The sequence below is a fragment of the Poecilia reticulata genome, chromosome 2, assembly GCF_904066995.2.
Source record: "Poecilia reticulata chromosome 2, P_reticulata-male-v2, whole genome shotgun sequence".
Classification (NCBI taxonomy): domain Eukaryota; kingdom Metazoa; phylum Chordata; class Actinopteri; order Cyprinodontiformes; family Poeciliidae; genus Poecilia; species Poecilia reticulata.
This window is the reverse complement of record NC_088831.1, coordinates 14,325,534-14,336,882: the sequence shown is the minus strand read 5'-3', so window position 1 is coordinate 14,336,882 and position 11,349 is coordinate 14,325,534. Positions and strand designations below refer to the sequence as shown.

At 49.3% G+C, this 11,349-nt stretch overlaps 2 protein-coding genes across 2 annotated transcripts; both read left to right on the top strand.

Annotated features, from left to right (window-relative positions):
* Positions 1-417: 417 nt before the first annotated feature.
* On the top strand, positions 418-6,839 carry vps16 (VPS16 core subunit of CORVET and HOPS complexes). Its single transcript, XM_008436189.3, has 24 exons — positions 418-810; positions 1,191-1,279; positions 1,482-1,573; positions 1,652-1,780; positions 1,875-2,019; positions 2,090-2,205; positions 2,279-2,401; positions 2,472-2,527; positions 2,653-2,742; positions 2,815-2,986; positions 3,066-3,197; positions 3,790-3,917; positions 4,245-4,280; positions 4,695-4,803; positions 4,868-5,002; positions 5,098-5,206; positions 5,288-5,385; positions 5,588-5,692; positions 5,767-5,844; positions 5,915-6,001; positions 6,072-6,154; positions 6,257-6,353; positions 6,436-6,539; positions 6,616-6,839. The coding sequence occupies exons 1-24, from the start codon at positions 761-763 to the stop codon at positions 6,755-6,757; spliced, it is 2,505 nt and encodes an 834-aa protein (XP_008434411.2). The 5' UTR covers positions 418-760; the 3' UTR covers positions 6,758-6,839.
* A 109-nt stretch (positions 6,840-6,948) lies between these two features.
* On the top strand, positions 6,949-11,330 carry rgn (regucalcin). The gene is made up of 8 exons (XM_081613272.1): positions 6,949-7,981; positions 9,333-9,548; positions 9,620-9,802; positions 9,873-9,967; positions 10,053-10,167; positions 10,256-10,387; positions 10,934-11,088; positions 11,162-11,330. The coding sequence occupies exons 2-8, from the start codon at positions 9,386-9,388 to the stop codon at positions 11,210-11,212; spliced, it is 894 nt and encodes a 297-aa protein (XP_081469398.1). The 5' UTR covers positions 6,949-7,981; positions 9,333-9,385; the 3' UTR covers positions 11,213-11,330.
* Positions 11,331-11,349: the final 19 nt, after the last annotated feature.

Below are 11,349 nucleotides of genomic sequence, written 5' to 3'. Positions count from 1 at the left end.
CAGAGTCCTGAGAAAAAACGGCCTAATTAAAGTTCCTCTGTGTGTCCTGGTTCCACTGACTCAGAAACTCTCCTGGTTCTGTTAAACTAAAACACAGGGATCATTCTTTTATAACCAGAGTTCAGAGGAAAAACAGCTGATTTAAGTTTCCTATCACTGTTTTTCTTAGAATAATTTGTCTGTAAAACTGTCACACCCCTCTTCTCTAATGTTTATAATATTTTTATAATAAATGTAATAATTCTGGCTAAATACAAATATTCATAAATTGAATTTGATAAGACATTTTATGTTTCTCTTTTTCTTATCTAGACATAAAATCAACGTCAGAAACAACGCATATCTAATAGTTTGTTTTTATCTCCTGTTTGTTTCTATTGAGTTTGTCTTCTGTCTACTTCCTGTTTGTTAAATAAAGTTCTTGGGGAAAAAAAAGTGAGCGCATGCGCAGAAGTAAACTTTAGTTAGTAAACACAAGACATCTGATTTATGGATGTAATAAGTGATTAAAGAAAGGTCAGGGGTCAGAGGCCAGCTTAGGTTTAGGCTTTTAAAGGAAATAGAAGTGGTCCGGATCTGGAAGTGATTCGGTTCTGAGAACGGTGGCTCCTCCGTCCTGGAGGCTCAGGTCAGCTGACCCACAGCCCGTCTGTGCTGCCGAACCCCTGCCTCATCCTGCGGTTCGGTTCTGGTAACACGGCAGAACCAGCTCCTCTGTGCGGACCCGGACCTCCTCTTCCACTTTCTCATCCTCCTCAGCATGGCCTTCATCACCGCTAACTGGAACCCGCTGGGAGACGCCTTCTACCGGTCAGTACCACCACACCTGGCGCGGAACACCTGGGGCTCCGCTCTGCAGCTGAGTCAGAACCTGCTGGGTCCGAACCTGCTCTGTTTACAGAACTGCTTTGGCCGGTCACATTAGTCACATGACTAAAGCTAAAGTTAAAGCTAGCTTCCGCCACACAGCACACCTGTCCCCCCTCCTCTCCAGGTGAGTTCTTGTAGACCCAGACTAGAGCCGAAGGAACCATCGGATGTCTGCCTGCCAGGATCCGGTTTCTGACCGGTTCTGTTTGTCACACCGAGACCCGGTTACCTGGAATGAGCTGAAACCTGAGCAGAAATGAACAGAGTCTGGTCGGTTCTGCTGGTTCTGGTGTTAAACTGTCCCGGTTCTGTCTCTGCAGGAAGACGGAACTCTATGAGATGTTCTGGAGCCTCCGGGACGGACTGAGGGACAGTCTGGTTGCAGCAGCTCCGTATGGAGGCCCAATCGGTGGGTGCTGGTTCTGGTGGTTTACCTGGACTCGGTCACTTTATTCAGTTATGTAGAGACATGGAGTGACTCTGGTGGACAGTGAGGTTCCTCTTAGCCCAACCAGACTTCATGTCTTCACAGTCTGTTACCATGGTGACACAATCAGAGTTAGGAAAGCCCCCCCTCCCCCAATAGTTGTAACCCTGTTGTTGTGTCCCAGCTCTGCTCAGAGAGCCGCTCAGACGTTCCCCCAGCACTCGTCCTCAGCTGGAGATCTACTCCGCCTCCGGAGCGTCCATCACCAACTTCCCTGTAAGGAGACGAGTCCAACACAGCACCCGTCCCAGAGTGACCTCGCGCTGTCCCTCACCTGTCTCATCTGTTTTTCAGTGGAAGAGCGGTCCGGTGGTCTACCTGGGCTGGTCCGTCAACGACGAGCTGCTGTGTGTTCAGGAGGACGGGACGGTTCTGATCTACGACCTGTTTGGGTCCTTCAAGAGACATTTTAGCATGGGACAGGTGGGTCCAGTCAGAGACAACGGTGTGAGACAGGTGGGTCTTGGACAGGTGTGTGTTTGTGACCCTGTAAACTGGTTCTCTTTGTGACAAACAGGAAGTGGTCCAGAGTCAGGTGTTGGAGGCCAAGGTGTTCCACTCGCCGTATGGAACAGGCGTCGCTATAGTAACGGGTTCCTCCCGCTTTACCTTGGCAACCAACATCGAGGACCTGAAGCTGCGCAGGCTACCTGAGGTCCCAGGTAAAGACGGCTGGAGGACAGCCCATCCAGGCGTCCTCTACCCGTCCCCCACCTGTTTCTGTCCCCACAGGTCTCCAGGGCAGGCCATCCTGCTGGGCCGTCCTCACTCAGGACAGACAAACCAAAGTCCTGGTGTCCAGTGGACCTGAACTCTACGTCCTGGACAACACGTCCTGCACGGCTGTGGTAGGCCCTCTGCTCCTGAGACAGACAGGTGAGCTGAGGACTCTCACCTGTCTCACCACCTGTCTGTCCTCAGTATCCTCCAGGTCTCAGTCCTCAGGCTGGCAGCATCGTCCACATGTCAGTCTCCTTCAGCTACAAATACCTGGCTCTGTTCACCGAGACGGGGCGCCTGTGGACCGGCTTGTCCAACCTACAGGTGAGCAGGCTGCCTTGTGGAGGGCGGGGCCACACCTGTTTGGGGTCTGACTGATTTCTGCTGTTTGCAGGAGAGACTGAGTGAGGTGGACACCAAACAGGCAGCGACGCCCAAACAGATGGTCTGGTACGTTGACCTTTGAACCTGTCCACCAGCCTGACCACTTTGGGCCTGTCTACCAGTTGACCTCTCTACCTCTGCACCTGTCTACCTGCCTGTCTGTTGACCTCTGAACCCGTCTACCTGTCCAGGTGCCGCAGGCCGAGGTCCCAGCAGCCCTCGGTGGTGTTGATGTGGGACCGGCTCCTCCTGGTGGTGGGATCTTGTAACGACACCATCCAGTATCCTTGACCTGAGCTCAGACTGGACCCAGAGCAGGTTGTCAGTGTGGTTGACCCTTGACCCTGAGCCAGGTTCCCCCTGGAGGACCAGTCGGTGCTGGTGGGTGAACTGGACGGGGTTCGGATCATTGGCTCCAGCAGCCACGAGCTGCTGCAGGAGGTTCCTCTGGTCTGCCAAGATATCTTCAAGATCGCCTCCATGGCTCCTGGAGCGCTGCTGCTGGAGGCCCACCGGGAGTACGAGGTATACTGGTCACACTGGTCACACTGGTGCTGCTGGTGGCGACCAAGACCCGCGGTTCTGATCCCTCCTGTCTGAGCAGAAGTCCAGTCAGAAGGCGGACGAGTACCTGAGGGAGATCAAGGAGCAGAACGTCCTGGGAGACGCCGTCCGGCAGTGTGTGGAGGCGGCCGCTCATGAGTACGACCCCAACACCCAGAAGGCCCTGATGAGGGTGAGGTCACCAGAACCAAAACTACAGGCAGAACCACAGAACCATCCAATCACTGTTCAGATGCTGAGAACAGATAATTATGTCGATGTACCAAAAGTTTCTCCATGTGAACAGAAACAAAACTGAAGCTATTATCTTTTTACCTAAAGAGGAACAATCTAGAGTTATAGATCTAGAATCGGCGCACAGATTCAATTATTACAGCTGGAAACTAGAGATCAGGCTGACCTTTGACCTTCAAAGCCACATAAAGACGGTTCCAAAGTCGGCCTTCTGTGACCTGAAGAACTTTAAAATCCTGCTGTTAGTTTATAAATCACTGAACGTCTTGGAACCAAAATACATTAAAGATCTGCTGAACATAGAGAAGCGGCATTCAGAACAAACTTCCAGAAAACTGCAATACAGCCAAAACACCGAGTTCCTTTAAATCCAGACTGAACCTGGTTAGAGCTGCTACTGAAACATAACAAATGAAACATTAAAAAACATATATTGATGATGACACTCGACAAAACGTAACGTTACAGGTCTCACTGCTGCTGCTGAAATGTTCTATTCTTGATTGATTGATGCGGCCTCTCTCCACCAGGCGGCGTCCTTCGGGAAGTGCTTCCTGACGGAGTTCAGCCCGGATCAGTTTGTGACGACATGCAGGGAGCTGCGGGTTCTGAACGCCGTCAGAGAGAGCAGCGTGGGAATGCCGCTCACACACACTCAGTATCCTGGCCTGGTGCATCATGGGAGATGGAGTTCTGGGGCGTGGCTGTTCACAGGCTCAATTTCACTGCATATTTATTCAACACCATTTCACTTCATCTTGATTTTCAAATTTCTTTTAAAAGCAGAATTTAGATTGTTTGATCTGTCGAGATTTTTCCATAAACTGACGTCTTTCTGGATCTAAAGTTCCTTTTTTAAAATCAGTTTTGAATGTTGTTTTTGTTTCAATGAGGTTTTGCTCATATTTCCTTTAGTTTTGGATATTAAACTTTTCCATGGTTTATATTAGATATATGCGAGATGCTCTTTAACCTCTGACCTCAGATTTAAACAGATGACCCTTCAGGTCCTGATAGACAGGTGAGTCTCCTGGTTTCCAGGTTGGCATTTTGTTAAAACTTGAGCTGCTTTTCACAACATTTGGTGTTTTTTAGAGGAAAAGTCTTTAAAAATATTTACTGTGTGACAGAAAATCATAAAACCTGTAATAAGGTGAATATTCACTGAACTGCACAGCATTCTGGGGGATGTAGGCAAAGAAGAGGTTAAGCTAGGTTGGTGGAATCAACTAACTCCCTCGCTCTTTGGTTGCCTAACAACAACCTGCTTCTAATTAAGGTTTAGCCACTGTTAATTAAAACTGATTAAAAATAAAAAACAGCAGAGAGGATAAAAAACTGGATAAAACAGGAAAGACTATCAGATCTGGCCACCCTATCCCCAACCTGACCCCCGTCCAGCTCGTCCCCCTCAGTGTCTCCTGTTGTCCCTCAGGCTGGTCTACCGGCAGTTCTACCCTCTGGCCATCGAGGTCTGTCGCTACCTGAAGATCCCAGACTACCAGGGAGTCAGTCGAGTCCTGAAGCACTGGGCGTCCTGCAAGGTAACACTGCCTGTCTCCGCCTGTCTCCAACTGTCCCCTCACCTGTTTGTGTGTGTGTGTCCAGGTGCAGCAGAAGGACTTGACCGATGAGGCCATAGCCCGAGCCGTCTGCGCCAAGGTGGGAGACTCACCTGGAGTTTCGTACTCGGACATTGCAGCTAAAGCGTATGAATGTGGACGACCGGAGCTCGCCATCAAGGTACGCTGCTGCTGCTGCCGCTGCTCTGTAGGGTTCAAACCTCAGCGTCCTCTTCACGTCTGTAGTAACGTGTCGGTACCTTCCTCTGCCTGCAGCTGCTGGACTTCGAGGCACGGTCCGGAGAGCAGGTTCCTCTGCTGCTGAAGATGAAGAGGAGCCAGCTAGCTCTCAGTAAAGCCGTGGAGAGCGGCGACACCGACCTGGGTAAGCCTCAGTTTCCACCCCCAGCCACCCGCCAGGTGAGCACACTGACCTGTGTGTGCATGTGTGTGTGTGTGTTTCCAGTTTACACGGTGGTGACGTACCTGAAGAACGAGATGAACAGAGGAGATTTCTTCATGACCCTGAGGAACCAGCCGGTGGCGCTCAGCCTCTACAGACAGGTGAGCTCACCTGGACCTGCTGGCCTCCACTTCACTATGGAGATACTGGAGTTCAAAGGTCATGACAGGGAGGCGTAGCCTTCTGAAAGCCAAAAAGTCTCTCAGAATCACTAAATCTGTCCTAGAAATGTAAGCGAAGTCCAGGCAGGTGTTTTCTGTTGGTTACCATGGAGACGAGTGACCGTGTCCTCCGTGTCTCCAGTTCTGCAAACTGCAGGAGCCTCAGACGCTGAAGGACCTGTACAACCAGGACGACGACCACCAGGAGCTCGGCAACTTCTACGTGACGTCCAGCTACAGGGACAAGGTGAGCCACTCTCACCTGGACAGGTAGGTGGACAGCTGTCCTTGTCCTCACCTGTCCCTGCTGTCTTCGTCCAGAGGCTGGAGGGTCGGCTGGCGCAGTTGCAGAGCGCCGTGGACGAGTACAACAAGGCCAAGAACGACTTTGCTGCCAAGGTAACAGTCTCACTTGTCCACCAGGTGTGTCCACCAGGTTGGACGGTCTCTAATGTCTCCTGTCCTTCAGGCCACGGAGGAGGAAATGCGTCTCCTTCGGTTCCAAAGGAAGCTGGATGACGAGAAGGGGGCGGGGCTTCTGGGACTCTCCCTGCAGGTATCTGTAAACACAGGCGACCAATCAGAGACAGGCCTGGGGTTACTGAGTGATGTCACTTTCTGTGCAGGCCACCATGGAGGCTCTGATGTCGTTGGGGCTCCACAAGCAAGCAGAGCAGCTCTACAGAGACTTCAGAGTGCCAGACAAAAGGTGTGGTGTCACGGCAGGCCGGGCTGTGATTGGCTGGATTGACAAATATTTTATTTTGAAGGTGCCTCACTTCCTACCTCACTTCCTGTCTCACCTGCTTAGGTACTGGTGGCTGAAGCTGAAGTCTCTGGCTGAGAAGGAGCAGTGGGAGGAGCTAGAGAAGTTCTCCAAGAGCAAGAAGTCTCCTATTGGCTACCTGGTGAGCGAAGCCCTGCCCCTAACAGCCCCCTTTAACAGTGAACTGCATTTCCCTTGATTCTTTGCTGCCTGCCTATCCTCAGGCCTTCGTGGAGGTGTGCATGAAGAACAACAACAGGCATGAAGCCAAGAAGTACGTCAGCAAGGTCACACCTGAGCAGAAGGTCAAAGCTCACCTGGCTGTGGGGTAAGACCACACCTGTGATGACATCATTCAGTGGAGCCCTGCCCACTGCTCACTCTTCTTCCTCTTTGGCTGTCAGTGACCTGGAGGGGGCAGCGGATGCCGCCATTGAGCGAAGGAATGAAGCTGAGATGGGGGCGGTCCTCTCCAGATGCTCTGCCTCCGACCGGCTGCTGATGGACAAGCTGAACCGGGCCAGGGTCGCCGCCGCCAAGAAGTGACCCAAACCGAGTCTAAGTCACCGCCCATTCCTGCAGCTAGCAGCGCTAACACAGTCCGCTAAATAAATTCTTCTGTTTCCGACCCGTTGTTCCCATTTGTGGCCCATTCTACTGGTTTTCTGCTGGCTTCAGGTTTGAACTTTGACTAGGCCACACAATCCCATGAATCTGCTTTGATCGTAACCAAAGTACCAAAGTATGATGCTGACACTGTGGTTTGTTTGTAAAGTTACACAGTCAAGAAATAACAGCAGCAATTTGGGTTAGTTAGTCTGTCATAAGAGAAAAAAATGGGGGTTAGCTAAACCTTTGATTAACCAACCAAATATTTATCTACAAACTAAATATTTAGCTCTAAACTAGCTATATTTAGTTTTCTGACCATATATGTTGTTCCAAATTTAATGTTTAGTTAGAAAGCTAAATATTTAGCTTGCAAACTATTTAACCAACTACATATTCCAAATTAAAGGTTGTTATCTAGCTAACTACTAGCTAACTTCACATTTATTTTGGAGCTAAATATTTACCTGCCAAGCTAACATAACTTAATGTGGAGCTAAATAGTTACCTTTCGAGCTAGCTAACTACATATTTATTTTTGGTGCTAACAATGTGTGACTTTACCACCGTGTTTGTGGTAATGCATGTCTAGGTAGATACCTGCCACATGTTTCATTTGTTTGTGAATAAGCCAGAAACTTCGAAGCCCGGTGGACTTTGTGTTTGGACCGAACCAGATGTTCAGTTCTGAGATATAAACTGGACACTGAGTCACTCCAGGTCAGAATTGGCACCCGTAGAGGCGGCGCCCCCTGCTGGTCCGCAGTGATTAATAAATGACACCAACATAACCACTCTGGAACCGAACTTCAGGGATATTTCAGTGTTTTCTGGAGAAAAACCAACTGCTTGGGTTCTGATGGGCTCTGTTCAGCCAGCTGCTGGGTCAGGTGACCTCAGGGTCTTTGCTCACAGCAGAACCGAACCCAGAAGACCTGAATCTGGGCCCTGATTGGTTGATTAGTCATTCAATCTGGACTAGGTCCAGATCCGAGCGTGATATGGGCCCAGGCCAGAAGTGATGGATCAGATCCAACTGTTTGCGGGACCCAGGGGGCGGTTCGGTTCGGGGCGGAGTGGGGGCGTGGCCTGTATCAGCTGATATACAAACGGGTCAGTTCGGCCAGAACTTCTGCAGCGAACTCCGAAGTTCTGCAACAGGTAGGTGGTTTCCTTTGGGCCCAGGTGTTCAGGTGCAGGACCGACTGATTTCGAACCGGGCTGAGCGACCAGCACTAGAGGCGAGGTTCTGGTCCGGTTTTGAGTCCAGTTTGGTTTCATGAGACTTCTGCAGAGTTTTATGGTGCGTCCAGGCGCAGCTCGGAAACGGGAGGCACTGGTCAGCTTCGTGTTCTGATCCAACCCGGACCGGCTCAGCTCACATCAGCAGGTCCACTTCCGCCTCCTGAAGTTAGAAGCGGAAGGAACGGAACAAGTGAAACCAGAATTGGGTCAGAATCAGAACCCTGGAGCTGGACCGCATCAGAAAGAGCCGAGTCAGCGTCTGGTTAACCTTTAACCTATCACATCTGATAGTTCTGCTGTCTGATAGTACCGGAGTACGTCTTATAGGACCGCAGTATTACACATATATTCTTGTATGGAGGGCCAAAAGGGTCAAAATAATAATAAAAAAAAAAACACTGAAAAATAAATGTCTCATTAAATATGCATTGTACATACGTCTAGAAATATACATACATTTCAATATACATACAGTGAATACTTTTTACTTAGTTTTAAACAGAGTGAAATAATTCTAGGTATTTTTATCTGTGGTACTATAGTCATATCACCCATACAGTATCCTGTTATTACTGTAGTACTAACAGTACTCTTAATGTACTAGTATATTGCTGCCGTTGTAGCTAGAAACGGGTGAGTGAAATTTACTCACCCCTGGTAACTGGGTGAGTAAATTTTCATCAGAAAATGTAGCAATTTTCTAAAGAAAACATGGAAATTTCTAACTTTGAAAAGTCAGGATTTTGTTTAAAAAAACAAACTCAGAAATTTAGAGATTAATTTCACATACTTAGAAGGTTTAGATTGTGAAAAGTGAAAATTTCTGAGCTTGCATTGTCTAACATTTATGATTTGTAAATTCTCTGAGCTCCAAAAGTCAAATTTTGCACACAAAAAAGAAAACAATAAAATTTGAAATTAGTCTCAGAAATTTTCTACAGAAAATGTGAACATTTGAGTAAAGTCATAAAATTTCCAAAAGTCGAAAATCTCTTACATTTTTTTCAGCTCAGAAATTTCCATGTATTTTTTTTAGAATGTTTTTGAGAAAAATCAAGGAAATTTGTGGTCTCAAGAAGTCGAAAATTTGCTATAAAAAGAGATTAATCTCAGAAATTAGACAATTCCCCATCTGAAATTAAATGTGACTAAACTTCTCTTGTTTTATGTCCATTGGGACAGTCAGAAAACTTGGAGAACTTTTTTAGTTTTATTCTTTCAGCTGTGTTTTGCCCCAGAGTGACCCTACCTCTGCTGGTTTCCATAGAAACACCCTGGTTAGCGCGCCTGCTCAGTGATTGGCTCCAGCAGACAGGTGAGATGTCGTCGGTGAAGGTAGAGTCCGTGGTGAAGGAGCACGCTCTGATCGGCGAGGGGCCGGTGTGGGAGGAGTCAGAGCAGACGCTGCTGTTCATCGACATCGACGGGCGGAAAATCCACCGCTGGAACTCAGCGACCAATCAGATCCAGTCTCTGCAGACAGGTGGGCGTCTCCTCGTCACCTGAGGCTGCCTCACCTGGCCGCTTGTCACCGCTCTGCTCCCCTCTCCTCAGCTGACACGGTGGGGTTCGCGGTCCCTCGCCGGTCCAGCGGCTACGTCGCAGGCGTGGGCTGCAACATCGTGGCTGTTGATTGGTCGACTCAGAAGGTGACATCACTGGCCAGCGTCGAAGACGACAAGCCAGAGAACCGCCTGAACGACGGGAAGGCCGATCCGATGGGACGGCTGCTGGCAGGTACTGCACACCTGTCTGCTGCTGACTCACCTGGTCGCCCGTTACCATGGCGATGTTCTTCCTCCCTCAGGTACGATGAGGAGAGACGCTCAGACGGCTCAGGTGAAACCAGGATCTTTGTACCTGATGAAGTCTGACCTGTCTGTCACCAAGCTGCTGGGCCAGGTAGGCTCACCTGTCGGCGCCCCCTACAATCTGTCTGCATACCTGCAGCCAGTGGGCGGGGCCTCACCTGTCCCTCACCTGGCAGGTGGACATCTCTAATGGGATGGACTGGACTGCAGACCAGAAGACGCTCTTCTACATCGACAGCTTGGCTATGAGCGTCGATGCCTTCGACTACGACTCGGCCTCTGGAAACCTGGGTAACCACGCCGTAACCATGGCAACGCCTCACCTGACTCCTCCGTCCGCTTCTCTTCCATGCTACCTGTCTGTTTGTCCGTCACCTAGCTAACCGCCGGGTGGTATACCGGTTGGCGGAGGGGGAGGGCGTTCCCGACGGCATGACACTCGACGCCAACGGCCGCCTCTGGGTGGCGTGCTACAACGGAGGACGAGTCCTCAACATTGACCCTGCTACTGGTCAGTCAGACTGGGAGGACTGGTTTCTTTTCGTTTCAATGTTTGTTAATATTTTGAAACAAAAATAACATAAAAACTATTCATTATAGTCGGCAGGGAAAGCTACCAAGTACACACCCAGGTGGAACTCCTCTGTTTATTATTTTAAATGTTTAAAATATTTTTAGTTAATTCAGAAATAAAAATAATAATTTTGTTCTACAGACGTTTCTGTATTTTCCTAAACATGATGGATGGATGTGACCGAGTCTGTTTTTCTGTAAAAACTCGTCAGATGGTTCTGATCTGATTTACTAGATAAAAAGAAAAACTCTTATTTTCTGAATTTCGGGTCAAACAGAACCGGACAGCGAGTTCAAGCTGTTGGACTTTCAGCCATTAAACGTTTTATGAGCGCAGCTTTGACCTTTCCAGATTACAGCAGATTATTCAGAGTGACTCAGCAGAAGCCGACCCAGTAAACCCAGTAGACCAGGGTCGTCTGGTGGAGTTTACTGGTTTAATCGTGTTGTTCACTGGTTAAACTGGCCGTTCCTCTCCTCTCAGGTAAACGCCTCCAGACGGTGTCTCTGCCCGCCACAAAGACCACTTCCTGCTGCTTCGGTGGCCCGGACTACTCTGACCTCTACGTGACCTCAGCTAGCCTGGGTCTGGACCAATCAGAGCTCCAGAAGCAGCCACAGGCCGGGAACACCTTCAGGGTGAGAGCCCCACCCCCCGCCTCTCCTCCACCTGTCGGAGGCCTGCTTTGACCTCCGCTGTGTCTGTGTGCAGGTGACAGGACTCGGGGTCAAAGGTCGACCATCAAACTCATTCAGCGGGTGACCTGCAGGAGTCGTCTGATCGTCAATAAAGCTGCTGATTAATGATCAAACTGGATCAATAAATGATTTTACACTAATCACCTGTACTCTGTAATAAAGGCAGAGCTGAGCACAATGCATGCTGGGAGTTGTAGTCTC

What these genes read in the sequence shown, in the direction of transcription:
- vps16 (XM_008436189.3), top strand. Translation starts at nt 761, where the DNA reads ATGGCCTTCATCACCGCTAACTGGAACCCGCTGGGAGACGCCTTCTAC. An exon ending in CGTCCATCACCAACTTCCCT is followed by an intron (nt 1,574 to 1,651) that starts GTAAGGAGACGA and finishes TCTGTTTTTCAG; the next exon opens with TGGAAGAGCGGTCCGGTGGT. An exon ending in CGTCCAGCTACAGGGACAAG is followed by an intron (nt 5,693 to 5,766) that starts GTGAGCCACTCT and finishes GTCTTCGTCCAG; the next exon opens with AGGCTGGAGGGTCGGCTGGC.
- rgn (XM_081613272.1), top strand. Translation starts at nt 9,386, where the DNA reads ATGTCGTCGGTGAAGGTAGAGTCCGTGGTGAAGGAGCACGCTCTGATC. An exon ending in CAACATTGACCCTGCTACTG is followed by an intron (nt 10,388 to 10,933) that starts GTCAGTCAGACT and finishes CTCTCCTCTCAG; the next exon opens with GTAAACGCCTCCAGACGGTG. An exon ending in AGGCCGGGAACACCTTCAGG is followed by an intron (nt 11,089 to 11,161) that starts GTGAGAGCCCCA and finishes GTCTGTGTGCAG; the next exon opens with GTGACAGGACTCGGGGTCAA.